Source organism: Rhinolophus ferrumequinum, chromosome 12 (genome assembly GCF_004115265.2).
Source record: "Rhinolophus ferrumequinum isolate MPI-CBG mRhiFer1 chromosome 12, mRhiFer1_v1.p, whole genome shotgun sequence".
Lineage (NCBI taxonomy): Eukaryota > Metazoa > Chordata > Mammalia > Chiroptera > Rhinolophidae > Rhinolophus > Rhinolophus ferrumequinum.
The window spans coordinates 56,985,511-57,010,242 of NC_046295.1; the positions used below are offsets into that span (position 1 = coordinate 56,985,511).

At 42.2% G+C, this 24,732-nt stretch overlaps 2 protein-coding genes across 2 annotated transcripts in view; both read right to left on the reverse strand.

Annotated features, from left to right (window-relative positions):
* Positions 1-768: 768 nt before the first annotated feature.
* Positions 769-24,732, reverse strand: part of GRIN3A (glutamate ionotropic receptor NMDA type subunit 3A) — a 144,756-nt gene continuing 120,792 nt past the window's right edge. The window contains exons 7-9 of the mRNA XM_033124088.1: positions 7,136-7,300; positions 5,812-5,888; positions 769-1,149 (exon numbers count right to left, since the gene is read on the reverse strand). Of these exons, the coding sequence (XP_032979979.1) occupies positions 810-1,149; positions 5,812-5,888; positions 7,136-7,300 (582 nt within the window). The 3' untranslated portion in view covers positions 769-809. The remainder of the gene's footprint in view (positions 1,150-5,811; positions 5,889-7,135; positions 7,301-24,732) is intronic.
* PPP3R2 (protein phosphatase 3 regulatory subunit B, beta) lies at positions 17,582-18,098 on the reverse strand. Its single transcript, XM_033124089.1, has one exon. It carries the CDS (start codon positions 18,092-18,094, stop codon positions 17,582-17,584), a length of 513 nt encoding a protein of 170 aa, XP_032979980.1. The 5' UTR covers positions 18,095-18,098.

The following is a 24,732-nucleotide window of genomic DNA, read 5'->3' on the forward strand; positions in this document are numbered from 1 at the left end:
AAGCTTCGGTAGATTGGAAGTCTAGTCCTATTCATTCCTCAGCCAAAGTGCTTTTCTGGCCCAGAGCTTTTGTTCTAAAAGCACATGTACATTTTTAATGCCTCTTCATGCTGTCCTCTGTTCCCACTCACCACATCCCTGTCCCCTTTCATAGTGGCACGTAAACGTGTTCCTACTAAATGTTAGGATGATATCGGAGGTCCAGGACCCTTTCGATTCCATGGCTCTTGCCCGATCCAATCAGTCCTTGGCCTGCTGTGGTACTAATGAGTTCAGTTAACGTTTTAAGCACCCACTGCCCTATCCTAAGTTTCTCTAGCTCTCACCCTGTTCCCCGTTCAGATTGCAGGTACACATCTAGACTGGGGAGTTGTATCAAAAGCCACAACCCTGGATAATCCCGTTCTATACTAAGAATAAACCCAACAACCCAGTAAGACACAGGTATGAGGAATCAGTTTTTCCCTCTTGTTGTTGATAGGGCAGAGAAAGGACTGAAAACCCAGAAATATTACTGTGGCACCTGGTGAAACGGTTAACCGGAGCTGGGGTTGTGTGGTTATTCACAGATCCCTTATGCAGAGTTCACTCCTGGCTATTTAAAGGTTCTCGTTCTGAAAGACTGCTACCCTGGAGACCTAGGGAGTGAGCTTGGGAAGGGCTGCTGCTGCTTTTTAGGCTGGGCAGAGCGGACTTGACCGCTAAGAAGACCTAGACCTCAGGTTCCCACACCTTTGTCAGTCGTTACAAAAGAGCATTACAAAGGGCTCAGAGGAAGGCCAGGAACTGAGATGGGAGCACGTGGTCGCCTAGGACTCACAAGTCCGGTGCGTCCTTTGATACTCTTCCAGCTCCGTTTTCCTGCTCACCGCCAGCTGCAGCTCCTGCCGGATCACCTGAATCTGCTTCTCCAGCTCCGAGAGCTCCTGCATCACTGAGTTCCGAGCTGTGTTTAGGGAGTCTGCTTTCCCGTTGGTGGCCAGCGAAGCAGGGAGCTCTCTTCTCCTTGGAGGGAGCGGGATGTCCTGGTGGGTCCCGAGGCCCAGCTGGTTTTGTGCTCCCTCATCACTAAAGATGTATTTTCGTCGGTTGTCATGACTCAGATTGGAAGTATTCCACACGGAGAGCTGACAGGGTCCCACATTGGACCTAGGAACCAAAGGGGCACTTTAGATTGACCTTCCACTCTGCAGCTCTCAAAGTGTTATGCCTGATTGTTAAGCCATTTCCTGTGTGAATAATATGGAGCTGGGTACGCAGTCAGAGATGAGTAACAAAGCCATGGACAGACAGCCTGCTAGATACCGTGTTTCCCCGAAGACCTAGCCAGGAAATAAGCCCTAGCATGATTTTTCAGGAGGACATCCCCTGAACATAAGCCCCAAAGCATCTTTTGGAGCACAACTTAATATAAGACCCGGTCTTATTTTCGGGGAAACACGGTAGTGTTACGGGTACAAAAGGAGCCAATACAATTCTTTTTAACTGAAGTTCAAGGTCTTATCAAGGCTTATGCTGTCCTGACAGTGGGCATGGGTGTATCATCTGAGGGCTGGTGGACTAGAGTATGGCACATTCTTTTATGAAGAACCCTAGATGCCTTCTTGTTTCCTTCTTGCCAGTGAGGCTCAGAAATCAGCACTGTCTCGAAACATTCTATGGCTAGAAAGCTGGTCAAGGACAGAATTGGTTTATTCAGCTGTCGGGCTCTAAGCACGAGCCTGATGATAGATACTATAATAGGCTCATCCTTAGTCCCGTAGGACCACTCGGGTGTTTACTGCTAATTGAGTTTGAGGAGAATAAAAGCATACAAGCTGCAAGTTTCAGCAAAAAGATTCCCGTTACAGGGATGACTTGGCTGATAGCTCAGTTCTGAAGCTTAACAAAACCCCCCGCAAGAAAGCCTCAAATTTTGGCTGGGATAATGAAAGTCAAATAGAAATGGATTCACAATCCTCTTTCAGGCTTGCTTTGAACCATCTACCACCACCTCAGAGAGACGGCCGTAGACAGCCAGAGAGTTATTGCTCGCCAGGCACAGGAAGAGGGGGATCTGGTTTCTGAAATGCACTCTGACAGCTGGATGCCACGAGAAGAGTTTCTTGCTATAAGAACAGATGACAGCCCTAAGCATCATCACTACTGATTTCTTCTAGCCTTGTTGGAGGAGAAGAAGGAGGATGAGGCTTAGGACCACTTTAGCAACGTACCACAGGGCAAAACAAAATAGAAACACTCTATGAAGTCCCTGTGCCTTTGTTTTCATCCATATAACTGAGTCAAGACTTTATTACTGGACTCTTACTGGCTGGGAAGAGAAGGGAAGGACCTGTAGGGACAGCGGGAAAGGGAGGGATAATTAATAAAGTCTGGATTCAGTTGCGTGGAAGGGAATGAAAGCACAAGAACTTAGTAGGATGATTTTGTTTCATTCTGCCCTGTGGTAGATTGCAAAAGTGGTCATAATCCTCTGTTCTTCCTTTTATCCACGCCCCTCTGTAATGGGATTTTGCAGCTCACCCTTAAGGGGGGAACGCAAGGGGAGACCGTCTGCTTTCCCTTCCCTTTGAATTTAGTCTGGTCTCTTGACTTTTTTGGCCCAAGAAAGTGGTAGGAGTGGCAGGTGGCAGTGTTAAGCCTCAACTTTTAAGAAGCTTCTCACAGTTCCGCTGTCTCTCTCAGAACCCTGCTACTGCCTGTGAACAAGTCCAGACTAGTCTGCTGGATGATAACAGACCCTGTGGAGAGAGTCCCCTGTCTTTCCAGTTGATCCAGCTGAGGCCATCAGACACCAGCCAGCCCTTAGCTGCTTTCCCCACTGTCCCCAAGCTGGCTGCAGACATAGGAGCAAATATAGCCAAGATCAGCCAAGTTTGGCCCAGATCAGTAAACTGCACAGCTGACCCATAGATTCATAAGCAACTCACTGTTGTTTGAAACATTAAGTATTGAGATAATTTCTCACACAGCAATAACTAACTGATACATGCCCCAAGTTATTAAAATACACAAACACCTGCCAAACCACCCTGTAGGTCTTTAATATTTCTCATAGTTTACATCTCATATAAATGAGCAGGGAGCACCAGAGCTCAGCTTTCATGTGTCCTGGGCTGGGTGAAAATTCTATAATGAACCCAATTATAGCTCTACTGGTTTTACACTTGGATCAAAGATGTGGTTATAATTTCCCTTCTAGCCTTACACTTCCCTTTAATTTTTCCTTTAAATCATTTCCAATTGAGTTTGAATAATTTCAAAACAATCTTATTTGTGGTATGTGTTATTTACAATGTTTGTGTATCTTGGGGTGAGAGGAAAGGAAAAAGGATGGCATATTAGAAAGCCAGTGGGGTGAAGGATAGACCAAAATTTACGTGAAATCACATGTTGAATAAAACAAGAAATATATATAAATAAATAGTCTCTTGCAATATCTACCTTTTTCTCTGCTTTACATAAAAAAGGAGCAACATCTACTTTCACACCATGGCCCCAAATTTCTCTGTGCCTTTCCTCAAACCCATATGTTACTAATTCATTCATTTATCTATTGCTTTATTCATTCAATAAATATGGAGCACACAGGAGGAATGTCAAGTCATAGCAGACATGGGCATTTGCGTAGATATTCTTCCAAAGAGGGAGAGAGTGTCTTCAAGCCAACAGAACTAACTCTAGTACCAGAGTATGATTCATAATGGGGAAAACCTGGGCGTCGGGCATCTACCCATTTTCCTGGACTGTCCAGGCAACCACAGAAATCAGGTAAGTAGATATAGCCAATCTGGTTTTCTCCAGAGCTTTGTACATGTATCTGAGAATATAATATAGAAGGATAAACAAAAGCTAGATTCCACGACAAATCCTAGTTACTAGCATCACAATTGCTCTGATCATTGACAGGTGGCTCTGGACCACCTACGAATGCAAGATGACAGATGCTGAGCGTCAGACTTAGTGTCTAATTGGAAGGAATGAGTGTGTTACATTGCTGGCCTATACAGTGTTTAGGTTGAGTTTTGTATCAAGCCTTCCTTCCTCAGCCTTAGAATGTAATGTGACCAGTGAGTGAACGGTATTTAACACTAAACATGAGCAAAACAAGCTTCCACAGAGCAATTACGTAACATTGAGGTTCGAAACTCCAATAGACCATTCAGAAGAGATATTGACAGCTGTGGTACCTCAAACACTCATTGCCTTTGAAAGGTTACAGTGACTGTTAGGTTGTAGGGAGGTGGCACAGGACAGGTGGGCCCAAGGTAAACCATGAGGGTGTGTTCTGCCTTATCTGCTCAAAATGAGGAATTCCAGAAGGGAATTCACAAAGAAAAGTGCATTAGTCGAGTGAAAAACGCATTTGGTTCTTAACTTAGGGGAGAGAGATGGAATAAGAATCTCATCACAGTTGGAAATGGGATTATTGGGCTTCCTGCTTCTATTATGGCTGGAAAACAAATGTTTTGTCATTAGAAGATGATGTCTTTGCTGCTATGTCTTCTTGTGTTCCTATGGTTAAAAATTTATGTCAAAAATAATCACAGAAAAAACATATGTAACATGACATAGAACAGCTGTGACCTGATTAGGTTGCAGCTTGTTCCTCACAGCGCTGCAGTATGATAGGGGAAGACCACAGACTGAGAGGGAGAGGGGTGTGTGCTCATAGACGGGAAAGAGAGGCTATAAGGGATGTATCGGAAGTGATTCTGACAAGCTAGATGCACGCCGGAGAGAAGACGACTGCAAGCAGTCTCAGGGGAATTTCAAATAATAAGAACTAATCATGTGTTTCACCTTTTTCCTTTTCTTCTATGATGAATGAGAAGTGTGAGTGTCAGATTTCAAAATTACCCAGAAAGCCAAGTTTTGGGCTGCGAATCTGCCACAGATGACAGTTACTTGGAGATAATGCCCTCAAATGAGGTCTCTGGGCCTGTGAAAGAAGCAGGAGGGCCGCCTTAAGGCAGCATTCAACAGCCGCCCGGCAGGAACCAGACCCAAATGCTTGTGACATCTTTAGCCACCGGGAATGAAACACGCAACAGTCATCCACTGGCTGAACGTGGGGAAGGTGCGAAGTTCCAATTTTCAAATGTCATCTATGCATTTAATGCTTGCTACTTTCTGTTAATGAGATGCTCCTTTCTGGGGAGTTTGTAGGAAGAGTGCCAAGAAATGGATTAAGCAGAACACATCTGTTGCAGATTTCAACTATTCCTAGGAGTGCTGGAATGGAGTGGGGAGTGGAAACATGCCAAAAAGGCCATATCACATGAAATCAATTACCTGCAGTATTCATGAATTAAGCCTTACACGTATTGGGTACACAAGAGTAATTGCTGAAAGAGCTTTGTTTTCAGGGCTTTACATGTATTATTTCATTTCATCCTTACAGCATCTCTAGGAAGTACAGACTCTTTTTATCTCCGTTTCACAAATGAGGAAATGGAGGCAGGGAGAGGTTAAATCAATAACTTGCCCAAGGACACCCATATTGTAAATGTCAGAGACGGGATTTGGATCCAGCTGCTTGACTCTAGAAACCACATCTGCACTTTCAACCACAACATACATTGCCTATACTGCATTTCAGTGTTCATATATGTACAGATATGGTTTCTGTCTGTTTTATTTCTATTTGAAACCACATCTATTTTTACTGATTGTGTTTATCAGCAACTTGGTTCTAATTTGATCTGAATTATTTATACATTATTCCCCTTTTGAGCATGGAGTCTCAGTTACATCTGTAAACTTTCATATTAACAAATTTGAAGAAACCTGGCACTGGCCCCTTCTTACCTCTTTTCCACACGTTTAGTCTTGAAACGGGGCTGCTTTTCCTCTACAAATGATGTGTTTAGTGCTCTATGTAATCTCTGGTGGAAAGAACAGATTCACGCATAGAGATCATTAGGAACACACAGTCAGGGACAAAGTACCGCCTGAGATTATCTCGTCGCTGCTAATCTTGGCCTCTTTAAATAAATTTCCAGGGATGCCTATGAACAGATCAACATTCACTCCCAAATCTCAAGAGAACAAGAATTCTAATTATCAGTCATTATTCTACCTGGAGGAAACAAAAAATTTGATAGGAAGCTCAGAAATGCTCTGGGTTGTAAAAAGGTATGTGATGTAAAGTAGAGCTATCGTAACTAATGTGTGGCAAAGAGCCTTGTGTAATTGCTAAAGGTGAGTCAAAAACTTGTCTGAACTTCTTAGCAGCCAAAATAAAAAAGGGGAAAACTCCTGAGAAAGCAACCAATCACGTTAACATACAATGGAGAAAATCAGTTGTCTGTGAGAGTTCTTAGGAAACCAAACACTTCCTAGGAGGAAAGTAGGAAAAATAGGGTTCTAGTGTAACCGAGCCAATGACAGTCACCTACCTAGAAAGAAAAGTACTGTGATAACAAAGCCGAGAGGTCAGCATGACAAATAAATGGGGTGAGAACGGCCCCATTTTCTGGACCATTGAAAATGCAGAGAGAACAGGGCCAGTGGGTTCATCTAAAGCAGGGGTGTCCAAACTTTTTTCAACGGTTTTCACCAAGGGCCGTATGCAGTAAAATACACAAACAGCTGGGCCACTGACTCGAGGTGAAGTACGTATTGCCTCACCTGGTTTATTGAAGTAAACTAAATATATTTTTGGAATTTGCTGAGGGTCAATTAAAAATGGATTGCGGGCCGCAGGTGGCCCAGGGCCGCAGTTTTGACATCCCTGATCGAAAGGGATGCAGAGACTTCAAGCTCATTTAATGGGTTTCAATTTTGGCAAGAAAAGAATCTGTAGGAAACAAATCTTTAATACCATCTCTTCAGATTGTCACTATTAAGTGAAACCAGGTTAAAAACAATTCTATGGCTTCCACTGTGAGCAGCTGTGGAGGGTTGTGTGAAAGGAAGGGGCATTATGGGATAGCTTAATTTAAGGGGACATGAATTAATGGGATAGAAGAAACTCTATCTTCTACATTATCCTCTACATTGAGAGTATCTGCACCACCCTAGAGCTCTTGGTAACTTGTCATTTGTCGGTCTGACTTGGGGCTCTGCATTCTCCCATTACTGGGAATACTGACGTTTAAGAATAGTGGAGCAAGACGCCTGTGGCACTTACCTGACTGGTGTGGAGCCAGTATTGCAGCCTAGACTTGTTCTTGATCCGTGGTAGCAGCAACCTGTACACTATGTGCTCACCAATGGTTGTCAAGATGGACAGACCCAACCCGACGCACAGCAGCATGAAGAGTCCAGAGAAGTGTTTGATGCCCATTTGCAGAGTCTGTGGCAACAGGAAGAAAAAAGACCATGGATGTGATGTTCCCCTGGCCCCACACTTGTTCATTCTAGGACACACCTTCTTCTTTTCTGGACCCCAAGAAAGCGGGACACTGTCCTCCCTGTGTGCTCTGCAGACCTCATGGCATACTACTCTGTGAAAGGGATCTAGCCGGGCGGAGGGCTGTTGCAGCCCTGTTCCTGGCGTGTTACTCACATATAGTCCTACTGTATGAGTGGTCTCTGGACTTGTGCAGAGGCCTTGAGTCTGGGCCACGTTACAGTCTCTAGAGAGAGACTGAGAGATAGAGACAAAAATAGAGATAGAGAGATATAGATATAGATAGATACCGCGTTTCCCCCAAAATAAGAACCTAGTCGGACATTCAACTCTAATGCGTCTTTTGGAGCAAAAATTAATATAAGACCCGGTCTTATTTTACTATAATATAAGACCGGGTCTTATATAATAATATAAGACCAGGTCTAGGGGGTGGGGAGTGGTAGATGAGGGTAAAGGGGATCAAATATATGGTGATGGAAGGAGAACTGATTCTGGGTGGTGAACACACAATGTAATTTACAGATGATATAATACAGAATTGTATACCTGAAATTTATGTAGCTTTACTAACAATTATCACCCCAATAAACTTTAATAAAAAAAAAAGACCAGGTCTTAATATAATATAATATAATATAATATAATATAATATAATAATACCGGGTCTTATATTAATTTTTGCTCCAAAAGATGCATTAGAGCTGATTGTCTGCCTAGGTCTTATTTTCAGGGAAACACGGTAATACTTAATATGTGGAAGGCACAGTTCTGAGCACTTTATCAATGTAGCAACTTGCTTAATAGTCTTAACGACCTATAAGATAAGTATTGTTATTATCTCCATTTTACAGATGAGGAAACTTAGGAGCAAAGGAGTTAAGTAACTTGCGCTGGGAGTCAAATCCAGGCTGTCTGGCTCCAAAGCCTACATTCATTTGACTGATGTGGGTGATCCTCCCATCTTGAAGTGGTTTTCCTTTCTTTTGTTCTCCCCACCTCCACCCCCAATCGTGGAGAAACAGCAAGCCAGGCAGGCATGGATCACACATGACTAGACCTCCAGGAAGTGTGTCTAGGGGGCAGGGTTTAGAGGCAGAGCTTGGAGATTTCAGGCTTTGTGGAGCTAGGGCCTCGGAATCTCATTTCCTCTATGACGCTACTTCAGGCAGTGGCTGTGGCTCAAAGAGGGGTGCAAGGATCCACGGTGAACTAATGAGTAGCGGTGACCAGGGGTATAGAGCATACACCAAGTCCAGGAGACTGAGACACAGACAGGAAAACTAGCTGGGCCACCTGAGAATGCAGGTGGAAGCATAGCCCCAGGCAACAAGGAATGCTGGTCTAGGATAGGGTGTGGTGAGGAGGTATACTGGGCCCTGAGGGCTATAAAGGTACTCGGGCTTTTCCTGGAACATCTCCCTACAGATGGTGACCAATTCTATAACCTTGACTTCCAGAAAGTATACATAAATGAGTTCGAAAATAGCCCTTGGCCTGGACCTGTGGTAACGTATACAGGATGCGGCTATCATAGAAGGATTCCGTATGTTATTACTGCTATGGGTAAAGAACAAATTCTTTTTGGACTTGGGCAATTCATTTTGGACTTGAACACTAACATCATCAAACACTCAGCAAAATACTAAACAGACTGACACTGCTTTTTTATAAGGCCCTGTCAAGACAGAGAATAAAAATGTAACCTACAGTGAGTCATCTTGCCTTTAAATACATGGCTTCCCCCTCTGTTTTCTTGTGCATAACCATAATCAGTCTCACTTTCCTCTTATTACCTCAATTACAAATATGCTGTATTCAGTCTATTTTATACATTTCTTTCTTTAAGTTTCTGTTGTTCACATCCACATACTAATAGGCAAATTAAAATAGTTTTTTCCCCAAATTGGGCATCTAATATGTGTACCAGACACCATATATGCACAGTATGTGTGATCTTATAATAACCCTGTAAATGAAACATTATTACCCTCAGTTCATATTTCAGGAAACTGAGACTCATAGAGATTAACTACCTTACTCAAGATCACACAGTTAATAAACGGGGGCGCCAGGTTGTGGATTCAGGTCTGTGTCTGATGCCAAAGCCTGCACTGCCTTTCAATCAAACACCATTTGCAGACTCCTTGCTGTCTGAACTCTTACCGTTTGTTCCCTATAATAACTTACAAAAATTTTTATTCAAAACTCATCATTGGAATTGAAAACCCACTATAATCTGCCTGTGAGCTCCAATGAAAATGTTTAAATTGTGTCTGAGTCTCAGTGATAAGATGTACAGCTGCAGTCGTAATTCAGCTGCTCGTCCTCCAGGACCACACTGTGTGAATATGCTGTACATTGGATATGTGCATCTGCCCCACACGATCACGTGAACACTTGTGTTCTAATAAGGTGGCACTGGCTCAACTTGACATGCATCCTTGGTCAGTGGAAGGAGGAGAAGAGGAGTAATGAATATTCAATGTCAAGTCTTTAAAATAAATGTAAATGATGCAGACAAAATGATGAATGCAGTTCTAAGTGACACGAGTAGAAACATCACATTCAGCGATGCAATCACAGCCCAGACTCAGGTTGTCAAGAGCTCCATAAATGAAAGGAAAGAAATGCAAATAAACGTTAAGTTTTTTGTATTCATTGCTTCACCTGAAGCTTTATTGGATGGCTCACTGCCACACACTTTTGTGGATTTGTGTGCCAAGGAGAGAAGACTGTCCCAGGACTTAGCCAGGGACAAATCTCAGCCATTTATGGCTTCACTTAGTACTTCCCAGCTCATGGTAGCCCACCCAATCTCAGTTAACTCTTTAATCAATAAGCAACCATTAAAAAATTGCCTTGCTTGCTTATTTTATTTTGCTAAGTATTTACACTTATGTTTCTTTAACATTTTATTGTGCATTTACATATGTCCATTGCCCTGTCAAGGGAAAACATATTCTATATATCGCACCCATGAGTACCCACTAATTAAGCATTAAAGAAGTGTTAAGCATTAACTATGTGTTTTAAATGCCTTATATTATTCAAAAAGCCTCGGTAGATTGTCATATATAACAATCCAGGCATTGAGCATTAGATATTAAACACCTACAGGTGTCGAAGAGTGTTTTAGTGATATTTAGGGAAACTAGTTGGGGTTTTGGATGAAGTGGTGAGAATGCTTTATTGTTTTTCCCATTTAAAATAATGGAAAGGACTCCCACCATCTGGAAATTCACTAGCCAGCACATTTCCAGGAACAGACTTGATTGTGATAAAGGGAGATGCCTGTACTAGCAAGTGTTCTGAGTGGTTTCTGTCCAGATCATCAGTTTTTCCAGTGACAGGTAGAGGCCGAGACCAGCCATTTTGTTGCTGCCCAAATCCTGCTTTGTGTCTTGCTCAGATATAGACACCTGAAATATCTGACAGCTGGTTAGATAACTGATTGGTTCTCAAACCTCCAGCAAGGGATGCAGTTCAAGTATTTCACTCATCACTTGCCTTCGGTGTTACTGGCCAAGTCCTATGAACTAAGCCTCCCTAGCCCCCAACTATTCAGTTTCTCTGGTCCTTTAAAGAGTTGTCTATACTCATGTCTTTTAATGCCTCCCTTCCCATTCTCTTTTGGACCCACGCCAATCAGGCTTTTGTCCCTACCTATAACCTAGACAACACCTGTCATAGCCATCGATGAATGACCTCCATGTTGCCAAATCCAATAGCTAATTTTCACCTTATTTATGTATCAGCCTGGACACTGTCAATTATTTAATCCTCTTCGATACATTTTCTTCACCTCTGTCTTTGGTATACTTCCTCTCCATCTTTCTGACTACAAACATTGGTAGGCCTTCAGTTACTTAGTTACATTCGCATTCTTACCCAGACTCATGGCTTTAAACACCACATATATGCCAGTGACTTCCAAATTTATATCTTCCCGAACTCCCAACTTAGCCTCATTCCGTCAATACCTAATAGACATTTCAAACGTAACACATCCAAATAAACTCCTAATTTTCCCCCTGAAACCTGCTCTTCACACAGTCTTTCCCATCTTAATGAATCTCCATCCTTGAAATTGCTCAGGCCAGAAAACTTAGAGCCATCTTTGACTCCTTTCTTTCTCTAGCATCCTATACCTAGTGTGTCTGCAAGTACGGTGGAGCCGACCTTTGAAGTATGTCCAGAATGTGATGACTTCCTACCACCTCCCCCAGCCTGGTCAAAGCCACCATCATCTCTCACCCAGACTACTGAAACAGCCCCTTCAGTCTATCTTCAGCATATCAGCCAGAATGACTCAAAATATCACTTGTGGGGACAGAGCCAGGAGAGCAGTTTCCAGGCTCTCGACCTCACGTGGGAAGGCGCTGGCTCAGTTATTAGATGGCCATCAGCTGTAATCAGATGGCCATCCGCTGTGGCTGGGTGGCCATCAGCTGTTACCGGTTAGGCATTAGTCACTAATATAACTGCCATGGCTACGCTAGGGGGTGGGTTGTTGGCAGAGAAGCAGTCGGTAGATTCTGGATCGTGTTGATCCTACTTCCTGTGATTCGCCTGGCCGCCAGCAAGACGGGGGTGCAGGAAGACACCTCATTGGGGTACTGGCGGATGTTTGCTTTTATGTCTCAACCAGATGCCAGGGAGAATATAGTGGTATGATTGCCCTATCTATTGCTCTGTTGGTGTTCCTTTTTGGCCTCACCATGTCCTGTGTTCTTGTGCGGGGAACAGGACCAGAGTCCCTGCATTACATCTCTCCTGTGCTCAATGCCCAGCGATGGTTTTGTGTGTCATACAGAAGTGACTGTCAGAGTCTTTACAATGGCCTTCAAGACCTCACATGATTTAGTCCCACACTTCCTAACTTCATATCCTTCATCTCTCTCACTTGTTCAACCTGTTGGCCACGTGGGCTACCTCACTCTTCCTTAAATCTCTTGAGCAGATTCCTGCTAAAGGGTCTTCATCTTCTGTTCTCTCCATCTGTGAACTCTTCCATCAGGAACCAATATTGCTCTTTCCATCATTTTCTTCAGGTCTCTGCTCAAATGTTACTGATCAGTGAAGTCGACCCTAACCACTGGGGTTAAAGAGTCAAATCCTGCCGTCTTCTCTCTCCTCTTCTGGACACAAGCTATCCCTTTTACCCTGCTTTATTTTTTTCCTGACAGAATATACTCGTATAACCTCTTTTGAGATAGACTTTATTTCTCATGCAGAACACTGAAATGAATGACTGAGGTGATGCCTTTCTTTGTGTACCTCTAGAAGTGTATAGAAGGTGCTCAATAAATGCTTATTAAATGAAGTACATACCTGAAAAAAGAACTTTGTTACAATTACTCTCGAGATTTCTAGTACCTACTGGTAGACAGTACTTTTCCCCAGGGCAAAATGACTACCAGGGCAAATCATTTTATTTTTCAGCATTAAACTTTGTGTGATCTCTTTAAGTCTGTAAAGCCAAATCCTGGTGTTCTAAATAATTTTTAATTAGAGAGGTGGGGTGGGGGAGGAGTAATGTTTTTAGTGAGAGGTAAAGGAAAGAAAGGCTATGGAGCTTCTGCAATATCAATAGCTCCTACATACAGTCATTTTATTTATTAATTTTAATGGCTTTATATTCTCACCTCGTTTTAATTAGAGATGTAATAATTGACTTAAGGCCTCTGAAAATGTCAGGTGTTTAATTTTCTTTTATATTACATATATATATATATATATGATACATATTGCTGCAATAAAAAAATCATTTTGGTTCATTGAGATACATATCGCAATGGGTGGGATTACCAGGTCAGATGACATAACTGTTTTGACACCTTGTGGTGTGTGCAACAGCCATTGAAAAGTGTGAAGGTCATTCCCAGTGCTACTAGAGATGCCCCAATGCACAGGATGTTCACATCCTGAATGACACCATTTTATAATTAATCATCTTTTTCCTGTTTTAAATATTCTAGTTTTATTTATTCAATTACTGAGACTAGATTTCTATGTTTGTTTTCCCTCTTTCCTTTTGTATGAATCATATATTTATATCCTTTGCCCAATTATGCATTTCAGAAAAGTTTGAAAAAAGCTATCAACCCCTTTCCTCACATGTTACATATTTTTCCATTTTTAAGTTTTCCTGTTAGCTTTGTTTTGTTAGATTTTATTTTACAGCAGTTTGAAATTTTATACAGCTGTGTTTGTGTTATTTTAAACTGTTCTGTTGTTTCAGTTGTTAGAAAATATCACGTGGTGGGATATATGTTTTATGACCAGTTGCTTTATTTTTGAAAAATAATGAACACTTCCGTCCATCTTGTGCTTTTGTACTAAAGAGTGGAACACATTCGTTTTTCTTCATTGAGACTTAATTCCAGCCCCATGCTTCAGAGATGCTTTATTTAATAAAAGGACCACTCTATCCTGGGGTAGCCTGTGTTCCTTTATGCTAATTTGATTTTGATTTTTAAAAATCTTCAGATTTTAAAAATATTGGCAAATAAAAAAATTGTGAGAACAAACACCATATAAAACTAACAACAGCACAATTTATTTGTGGGTCAGATTTAGCTTATGAGCTGTCAGATTGTATCTTTTGATCTACACACTTTTATTGCTGTTAGTCTCCCTTCAGCGTTATGGTTTTTCATTATGAATCAGCTAATGCCTTTTAAAGCTGACATATGATTTGCTGCTGCTACCATGTTTCCCCCAAAATAAGAACTAGCCAGACAATCAGCTCTAATGTGTCTTTTGGAGCAAAAATTAATATAAGACCGGGTATTATTTTATATTATATTAAAGACCCAGTCTTACATCATAGTAAAATAAGACCGGGTCTTATATTAATTTTTGCTCCAAAACACACATTACAGCTGATTGGCTGGCTAGGTCTTATTTTTGGGGAAACACGGTATTCACAGTCACCAACCACTGGGATAGCTATGGTAGAGAGCAGAGAAGTCCAGTTCAGACTCATTACGATGCCACCTTATTTTAAAAAACATCCCAGCCTCTCTCTTTTCAAGGCATGCAAAATAGATAAAACATGGTGGCCAGAATAACTATCTACTCTACATCCTAACAGAGAGAATCAATAGCGTAAGTGAAAAATGGAATTTATAATTAAAAAAAAAAAATCCTGGAAGATTTTTTTCTCATGAATTCTTCTAAAGCATGATAGATTTAGAGGACAAACCAATGGTTCTAAGGCCATATTTTTTCTATTCTTCAAAAAAAATAAGTGTCTAGTGGTTTGGGGATCGCAACATATGGTAGAGAGCAGACACAATCCATTAATACAGGATTCATAACAACATATCGTTACCAATCTCTATAGCCTCAACAGATATTGGTTGCTGTTATCATTTTAATCTAAATACCGCCACTTATTTTTCAAGATGAGATGAAGGTGGAAGATGATTTAATACTATTTGCCTAGTATTGGGGGTGCAAAAAAAATGTATACGCATTTGTATTCATTTTTTGTTATTGGTATATATTACTACAATTTTAATAGTTTTTTCCTTTCTTAACATGTGTATACATTTTTTTTTGGCACCTTCTGTATATATTGTAATGCATAGAACCAAAGAGGTGAGGCTATTTGACAAGCAATTCACCTCTTTTGTGAAAACTGAGGCTTGATTCGATTACATTAATAAAACTATCAGAAAGAATTTCATGCAAGTAAATGCAGAAACCATAAAAATAGGGAGTGATGCAGTGAGGTGGAAAACCGCAGCATTTGGGGTCAGAAAGCCTGGTTCAAGTCCTTGCTTTGCCACTTACGAGCTGGGAGACCTTGGAGAAGATTCTAGATCTCTCTACAGCATCATCTGTAAAACCGAGATGATGGCACCCACTTCACAATGTTGTTATGATGATTAAATGAAACAACAAATGTAACAGTATCTGGGACAGTTGTTCAGTAAATGTTGAGTACTATTTATCACCTCTAAAAGTTGTACAGAACTAGATTTGTTGGCAACCAGCAACAGAGAGAAAAATCAAAGCATTCTAACTTGGAAGTAAATATGACCTTTTTGAATCCATGCTCACACAGCTAATAAGGGGTGACTGTGATAGAAACCCAGTTGTAACTGAATCCAAACCCAGGTATGTCTGAGTTTTAGAACTACGTTACCTTGCAATGGGGTATAACTCATATCACTAACGCACTAATACATTTTTTCAGACTGCACGGGAATTAAGGGGACAAGGACTCTTATTCTTTGTGGTTCCTAAGTAATCTATTAAATAAAAAGTATGGCAGAGTGGCTTGATAGATGGGTGTCCAGAGAGTAATGAAGTCTGTGGAGTTATTTTTCCTACTTTTTTGGGTGGGGTGGCGGGAGGATGGTCAAGATTAGCTACCTACCAGCTTCTTCAAAATTTAAGGATAACGTATCTTCTTGAAACGAATCTTCCTTGTCTTGAGGAAGATCACCTGGTTTTTATCTCTTGGCTGAGAATGTGTAGGGAGAGTATGTTTCACTGTCCTGTTGTTTTAGAGCCTTCAGCACCGTCTATGGGGACTGCTCCACTGGGAGAACTAGGGTTGGTGTGAAGTGGCAGACACTGGTGTGAAGTGGGACCTCACACAGTTGGTAGCATCTAGGGGGCAGGCAGCAGTGTACCTACTGGTGCACTGGCTCTCCAAAACAAACCAAACCAAACCAACGAAAAGTTTTTGCTTTTTTCCCACTATGGTTGATTTCAAGCTATTGACATGACGTCACTGAACATGGAGCTGGGGAGGGATGAACACACATTGGCTCTTGCCCAGTGTGAATAAGCTCCAGCACACCCCTGACTGCAGGTTTATTAGGATGTGAGGAACTCTGGCCTGAGTGTAACATTAGAGAAACGGCTTCCTGTGATGAGAGTGCTCTCAGTTTCCCCGCCAGGCCTCAAGTCTGATTTTCAAAACTAAGCTTAGTCAGTGCAGACAGCGTTCACCTCTGCTATAGGCATGTGCTTGCCCATCTCTGCGTCTTTTGGTTACCGTATTTCCCCGAAAACAAGACCTAGCCGGACCATCAGCTCTGAGTCTTTTGGAGCAAAAATTAATATAAGACCCAGTATTATATTATTATTTTATTATATTATATTATATTATATTATATTATATTATATTATATTATATTATATTATATTATATCATACTGGGTCTTCTAGTAAAATAAGACCCGGTCTTCTAGTAATTTTTGTTCCAAAAGACGCATTAGAGCTGATGGTTCGGCTAGGTCTTATTTTCGGGGAAACATGGTAGCAGGAGCAACACCACGTCAGCATCCTGGGGAGGGTCCTCTGCCACCAGAATCTTCATTGCCTCTGCCTGTGGGAGGAATGACTCTGAATCTGTCCCATTCTGTCCAGCGGGGGTGGGGCTGAGTATTGGAGGTGAGAGAGCTTTCCGGAAAGTTTCCTGCTCTATTTGGGTAGAAGCCCCCTTCACTGAACTTAACACTAGGGTGGGCAGCCAACCCTGAAAACCCACTGCCACTGAGGCTGACGGTTGGGTTGGGCACTTAGTCCAGGCTTAGCAGTTCTTACAAGATCACTGAGATAAACAGTTTCTTTTGAGGAGCTGGAGCAATGAGACAGAAGGAGCCTGCCTGGATTCCTAACCCTCCTGAGGGATTTCTGGATACATCATGGGGAGTGGGCTGCAGCCTGGAAAAGGGAAAGATGGGTTTTGTTGCCCAGAGAGAGGTGATTAAAAGGTGCTTAGCTAAGAGAAATCTATTTGTCCCTGTTGCTACATGGGAAGTTAACAATCTGTCAAAAGACACCTGAACACCACAAGTAAATGAAAACTGTTCACCTAACACCTGATTTGAATTGTACATGCCCCCCATATATAAAACCCTGAGAAATAAAGGGAAGGATGTATATTTTCTTCTTTTTGAACTTTGAAAGCTCTTCTTGACTCTTCCCAGTTTGATCTCTGCATCAAAACAAAATAAGACATTTACAAAAGCCATTTCCTTTCTTTCCCCACCAGGCTCCTTGAGGTGTTACCCTGAATCACTGAGAGAAGAATTAGTAACGCTGAGCTGGTCATGAAGTTTGTGTCAGAAAATTTGGCTTTACAAAGAGAAATACTTCCAAGAAGGTATGAAAGACAGTTGCTGGGCGTTGTGAGCTGATCTTGAAAGAGATCAGACAAAGTAAAAGTAGCAGTTGGGTGGTGCTCTTAAACAAAGCTCACACCACTACCACCAACTTCTTGTGGACCTCCAGGTCTCTAACCACAGCACTGAATTCCTCGAAGGATATTCTGCCATCGCCGTCGGTGTCCAGGATGATGATGGTTTTGTCCACGAGCTGCTGTAACTGCCAGTCACTCAGGTTGTCCTCCACCATCATCTTCAGCACCTGGAAGAGCTCCCCGTTGGAAATGTAGCCGTCTTTATCCATGTCGTAGATGTTGAAAGCAAACCTTAGCTTCTGCTCCTGGTCTCCCTTGACGCTGAATTGGGAGGTCCCCAAAACGAATTCCTCGAAATCCACTTCTCCGTTGCCGTCCCTGTCAAAGACCTGGATCACTCGCTGCACCAACGGGTTGTGCTGCAGCCCGGGCAGGGACAGGAACTCGTCCACGCTCAGAGCACCCGAAGAGTCCAAGTCGAGCTTCTTGAACCTCTTAGCCAACCTTTTAATTTCATCACGGTCAAAGTGGGAGCACATCTCCGCAGGGTAACTGGCCTCATTTCCCATTGAGGACAACAGATCCTGGCTCGCTGGGTCGGCTTGCAGGCTCTGTCCTCAGGGTCGGTGGGTGGGCGCGCGCGCGGGGTCGGTTGCGCTGTGGGAGGGGTGGGTCCTGGTGGGGTGGGCCCGCGCTACCACTACGGCTACCTCGATCAACAGACGCTGGGAGCCGGGGAGGGGAGTGGGTGGGTGGGGAGGAGGAGGGGAGACCCAGCAGGAAGAGGGGAGCTTGCAGGGCAGAGGAAATAGGAAGATTGAAGCGGAAGAGGCTGGGAGAAGGGCTACCCTCCTCTCCTCCTTCTCTCAAACCCCTGTAGATTTCCATTAGGAAACCCTTACCCCCTTTGCTATTATTTTATCTTCTCACTTACTCATTTTTCCTTGTACAACCAACTCCAAGGGGGCAGGGGCTGCATTTATATTACTCACCACAGTAACCCCAGCACAGTGCCTCATGTACAGGATGTGCTTAGTAAATGCAGGTCGATGACGGAGTGGACTTAGGCTTACTTTGCCTAACGTAAGGACTAAATGAAATAACAGACCAGAGCATTGATGTCCTTATGTATTTCCTAAATTCTTTGGCAGGAGAAGCCAGGATTGGCATCCTTCGGGAACAGTGGTCACTGACCTTTTTCAGGACATCAGGTTCGGGGTCTTTGTAAGAGATCCCTCAGATATCACACAGAATTTCTCACATGGATCAGCTATAGGTAGTAACATACTCTTGAGGAATGCACACAGTGCTGGATTTGGGGCATTTTCAAAGAAGACACAGGTCATCCTATTACTTCAGATCCATCATCTTATGCACAGTCCGTATCTTTGTTGGACTGGCACCTGGTGGATGTCTTGCAGACCCCTTTGGGGAATGGCTGCGATGTGCCCAAGAGAAGCCTTTTGAGTGTGTTGAAAGTGATAGTGGCTCCTAGGCTGTCTCACTCTTTCCGCCTTTACTGGATTTGTCCTTTTTGTTGGAGCTTAATCTCACACATTCCTTCCTTAGGAGCACAGCAGTTACTCTAGCTATATAAGAAATAAATTTGGTTCAAGGACAATACAGTTCAAAGGGATATGTGGGAAGCCTAGGCCACAAAATCGTATGGAAGGGGAAAAACACTCCCTCATTTAAAACAATGTTGGCATGTTCTCCGTGCTTTAGTTAAGCCAAAATACCCGTTGAAAGGTAACCATGCTGACACTGGCACAAGGCCACAGGATACCTAACTTCTAGATGTAGACAGTTTAAGGGGGGAAAGAAATGGTTTGAAGGCCAAAATATTGATGATTGAATTATTATTCCGACTGCCTGAATTAACTAGCTCTGAAAGATTATAGAATAGAAAGAATTTAAAATCGAAAGACTCAGCATCAAATCTTAACTGTCTAGTTGGAGTAATAAGACCTTGGACAAGTTGCTTAATATCACCTTTCCCACCTGTAAAATGGGGTCAGTAATATATTTTGTACAGTTATATGAGGCTTAAGGTTGACATTGGCCAATATGCTGAATCATTATCATTATTGTTGTTACGGATTTTATTCCTATTTACAATGTTGGTGGAGATGAATTCTTAAAGAAACACTACTTGGCATCTTCAGCACTTGAGAGCATGTATGTCCACTTAATGAACACATCTCATATAGTGTTTACACTGTGCCACTCGCTGCTCTGAGTACTTTCCCAGCACTGCTTTTGGCTCTTCCCGTTCAGCATTGTTTGGGATTGACTGCAGACTTTCTGTCGCAGGCCTGGGGAATCCAGTGACTGACTTCACTGGCCCATCAAGCACTTGTACGGATCCTCACTGACTTTCTCCTGAGTGACACCTTGATGGTCATCATTTAGAAAGGGGTCTTAGTATGTGTATTCCTTTATGAGGGTATGTTAGTAGGAGGTATTGAGGGGGCCGCGAAGAGAGGATAGGAATTAAATAGACCAGGTCCCAAGGTCCTGCTCTGCTTCTATTAGCACTGAGCCCTGAGAGAAGCCATGACTGTCCCAGCTACCGTGTCCTCATTTGTAAAAGCTGATCATTCTACCTGCTTTATCTACTGTATGTGGTTATTATAAAAGTGAGATGAGGGAGTACATTTAGAAATGTTATGTAAGAGGAGAAATATTGTCACAAGAGTTAACTAATTTAATGGTTGAACAGACAATACCGGGAAGATGGTACCACTTCATTGAAATAATTCAAGGGTGCCACCAAAATGGCTTTACTCCTGCCTCATAGAGGATGTAATGCTATGCCGGATCGGAAGTTTTAGTCAATGTGAAGTTGAGTCGCTCATTTCATAAACTTTTTAAAGTCTTTTTCTTTTTAAAAAAACTTTTATTTATTTTAGTGTGTTTTTCCAGGACTGATCAGCTCCAAGTCCGTCTAGTTGTGGAGGGCACAGCTCACAGTGGCCCACGTGGAGATCGAACCGGCAACCTTGTTAAGAGCACCGCCCTCTAATAAACTGAGCTAATAGGCCGCCCACATTTCATAAACTTTGTAGTTCAACATTATCATGGGATTCAATGCCATTGTTTCCATTTTCTCTGACCATTATTCTTAGTCATTTCTATGGAAAACTGTATGTTACTCTTTCCGTTTAAAACTGTGGCGGGATCTGGAGAGTAGGACACTCACTGTAGTAAGTAAATTAAAAGGGTTGACAGATTGTTTTGGAACAGATCAGGAGTCTGATGGCACTTCCATTTCAACACATCATTTTTTTTCTTCCTCAACAGTTTTCAGATGAAGAACTCTTGAGATGATCACGTGCAAAAATAACGGACATGGGAAAATAAAACCAAAAGAAATGTAAGTGATGAGACCTGAGGCTCATATAAGGCCAATCTGGGAGCTGTACAGGTGATCCTTGACCTCTAGCTGGAAATCCTCCCCTTCCTATGATGTTGCCAGTCACTGTATTTAACATCTACCTGTACTGAGGTTAGTCACCATATAGACTGTGGAACCACAGCCCTGAGTTTAAAACCTTTCTTTCTTTCTTTTTTAAATTTTATCGGGGAATATTGGGGAACAACGTGCTTCTCCAGGGCCCATCAGCTCCAAGTCATTGTCTTTCAATCTAGTTGTGGAGGGTGCAGCTCAGCTCCAAGTCCAGTTGCCATTTTCAATCTTTAGTTGCAGGGGGCTCAGCCCACCATCCCATGTGCGAATTGAACCGGCAACCTTGTTGTTGAGAGCTTGTGTTCTAACCAACTGAGAGCTTGTGTTCTAACCATCCGGCCACCCCTCTGGAAGCTCAGCGGCAGCTTGGTGTCTGCAATCTAGCTGTGGAGGGCGCAGCTCACTGGCCCATGTGGGAATCGAACTGGCAACCCTTTTGTTCAGAACTTGTGCTCTAACCAACTGAGCCATCCTGCCGCCCCTAAAACCTTTCTTGAGTATCAGATTTCTCATCTGCAAAGCAGGAATAATATAATAGTGTCATAATGTTATTGTAGGTTTAAGTGGGATTATACCTAAAGTGATAATTTAAAATAGTATCTAAAATAGCAGGCCAGCACACAGTAGGTGCTCAATGCATTTATATCCTGTCTCCTTTCCCTTTCCTTCTCCTTTATTGGCTTTTTCTAAAGCAAAAATTTGACTCTGGCTATATGTGTTTTATCTTCTTTAGATGTGACCAACCTGGTTTCAAATTTAAATCCACTTAACAAAAATATATTGAACATCTCCTCTATCCCAGGACCTGTGCCAGGTAATGGAGTTTTCTGTGGTGAACAAAACACAGTCCCTTGAAAAATATACAGTTTTGCCATTGAGAAATCTACAGTTTACTAAGAAGTATCGCTTTAAGGATTTATTTGCTCAGTCTTTTATGTTTATCTTGTATATTCAAAAGGTAATATGCTTGATTTTCTTTGTAATTCTGAGATGGTTTCTAATATGAGCTTTGGAGTATGTGATTTTCAATCATAGTTATTCTATTTAATAACTATGATCTTGGGCAAAGTTACTTGTCTGAGTCACTGTTTGCTCATCCGTAAAATGAGAATACAAATGCTAACTCATAGCATCATTTATAGGATTAAATGGGATAGAACACATGAGAAACAGACTCAATGCTTAGCACGTAGTAGGTACTGTTATCACTATTGCTTACTTTAGGCTCATCTGGAAAATTCATATAGACGCATGCGATATACTCAACTATTTATTTTCTCCGTAAATATTTATTGAGCATCTAATACGTGGGAGAGGTACAATAGTGATCTAAAGCAGATCCTTTCCCAGCTGTCTCTGTCCTCATGGAACTTATGTAGGGAAGATGCACATTACCACATGCCTGTAAATGTTACAGGAACACCTGTGTTACAGATGAGAGCTTGGAGAGTGGGAATTTGACCCAGTCAGAGAGATTCACAAAACCTTTATTGAGGAAGTGGTGATTGAGCTGAAATCTCAAGGAGGCGGCGAAGACGTTAACTGGATGTGCTGGGCAGGGATGAGTGTTCCAGGAAGAAGGAACTCCATATGCAAAGGCACTGGGGCAGGAGGAACACAGTAAGCAGGCAGAAGTTAAAGAAGGCCGGTGTGGCTGGAACAGGGAGGTCAAGGGAGAGCGTGGTATTAGATAAAGTGAAGAGATGGTTTGACCATGCCCTAGACACTGAACAAAGGGCAGTGTTTATTCAATCTTTCCATACAGGACATACTTTATTCAATTGTGTTTCGACACGTAAAGGGTTTAGCACATGTAAGGCATCGAGGGCTCCCCCACAATGCTGCCTTCTCAACCATGTGCTGAGATTCCACCAGCTGTCACAGCTGCATGGGTAGGAATTGTCTTCAGAAGCCTTGTGTATGACAGAGGAAATGTCAGGGCAATTTCTCACAGGCTTGGTTAATGCCCTTTATGAGGAGCCAAAAAAGATGGCTTTTCTGATATTTTGTGACATCTCATACCATAGCCACTAGATGGCAGTCTTCACACATTCCCACACTTTGTTTACTTCAAGCGAAGAATCTACAGGACCTGGAGGCAACTACTTAGCAAAGGGAATAACTAGGGAGGAGTCCTGTTTCCCGTGATCCCCCACGGATTTCAGTGTATGGAAGTCTAAAAAAAAAAAAATGGAAGAAGACTCTTTTACAATAGTCCTAATCAGTTTGAGCACTGTTCATACCCTTTAGTTGCATCGTAAATAACATTCATAAATATTCATGACTTCATTGAATTTTACCAGGGGAAAAGCAAGAACTATTAACAGTATGTGGTCTTGGGTATAATATGTGCTCAAGCATCTCTCATATATAAAAGAGGAGACCTTTATTCCATGAGATCTGTTTACTTGGTCATTAGCAAGGGTAACAGTGGGGGGAGGAGAGAGGCACTTGCTGGAATTAGTTTTCATTAGAATTCAAACTTCTGTCATTTACTGTAATCTGAGAGCAACAGAGAAGCAGCGCCGGCTTTATGATGATGTGGAAGGAGGGGAAAAACAAGACTGGAGAATTGTTGGTCTCCAGCCTACGTACACCGCAACTCAACTTGAAATACCATTGACCACATTTAAAGAAAATAGTTAAGTGTTGTTTCTTTAAAGATCTGTTTTAAGTGCAGCCTATGGCTTGTATAAGACATCTTCATGATTTCCCACGCAAACCTCAAAGCTGAGTTGGAAGGAAAGAATAACAGGATACCATAAGAGCTGGCTAATCCAGCACTTTGCAAAATAGAAAATTCCAGAATCACGTATTACTCAAGTCCTGCAAAAAAAGTCTTCAGTTGCATAACATATATAAGTAATAAACAAAAAAAAAAAATTAGGTTTGAATTCTAAGATGCTTGTCATTATAAAAGGCTCCTGCTTTTTTGCAGATGGTCCCTGAGGAAGGGTGCACCAATTCGAACTTCTTGTATGTGCTTATTATTTACCAAATATTTTTTCTTTTGTGCACATAGCCCTAAACTTAGGGAAGAAAGAGAGAACATTTGTTAAACTAGGTGTTCTCCACAAACTAGCTCATTAAACGTATTTCTGTACTTATAAGGCACTCTTATTATCTCCAGTTTGGGGTGAAAATCTAAAGTTTTAGAAGTTGCATGGCTTGCACAGACACACAATGATGGAAAACAGGAGTCAAACCCTAGTACGCCCACTTCCAGAGCCGAAGTTTTTTCAGTTATTCTAGACTGCCTTCCCTACGGAGACTAGAAAAGACATCCTTGCTCTTGCAGAGGTAATAGGGGGGCTGGCTACAAGCCAGAACACAGGAAAAGTTAAAGGCATATAATTTTCTCCTGGTTCTCGCTGTGGCTGCATCAGAAGTGGGCCAGGAAAGTGGCCATCTATAATTTTAGAATCCTTGATGATGGCACCAATAAGAGGGCACGGAGTTCTGTCCATCCAGCATGGTCATGCGTGGTGTCTCTAGAGGGTGGGGCCAAATTGCATTGCTTATAAATTCATGCTTCAGTGTCTCGCTTATGCTTTAGCTGAGGGTTTGCCCCTCTATGAGGGTTACGTCCTCCAGGAAGCCTTCTCCGATACCTTTTTGCTCTTCTATGAGTGAATCATGAGCTTTCCTGTGTCACTGTCCTACCTTGTCTCTTCTGTTGGCCCTGCGGTGGCATGTGGAGGGGGTTTGTTCACATGTCTCTCCCTGCCTGTGAACTCT

Bases quoted from the DNA above. Each gene is read 5' to 3' on its own strand.
- PPP3R2 (XM_033124089.1), bottom strand. From the start codon at position 18,094: ATGGGAAATGAGGCCAGTTACCCTGCGGAGATGTGCTCCCACTTTGAC.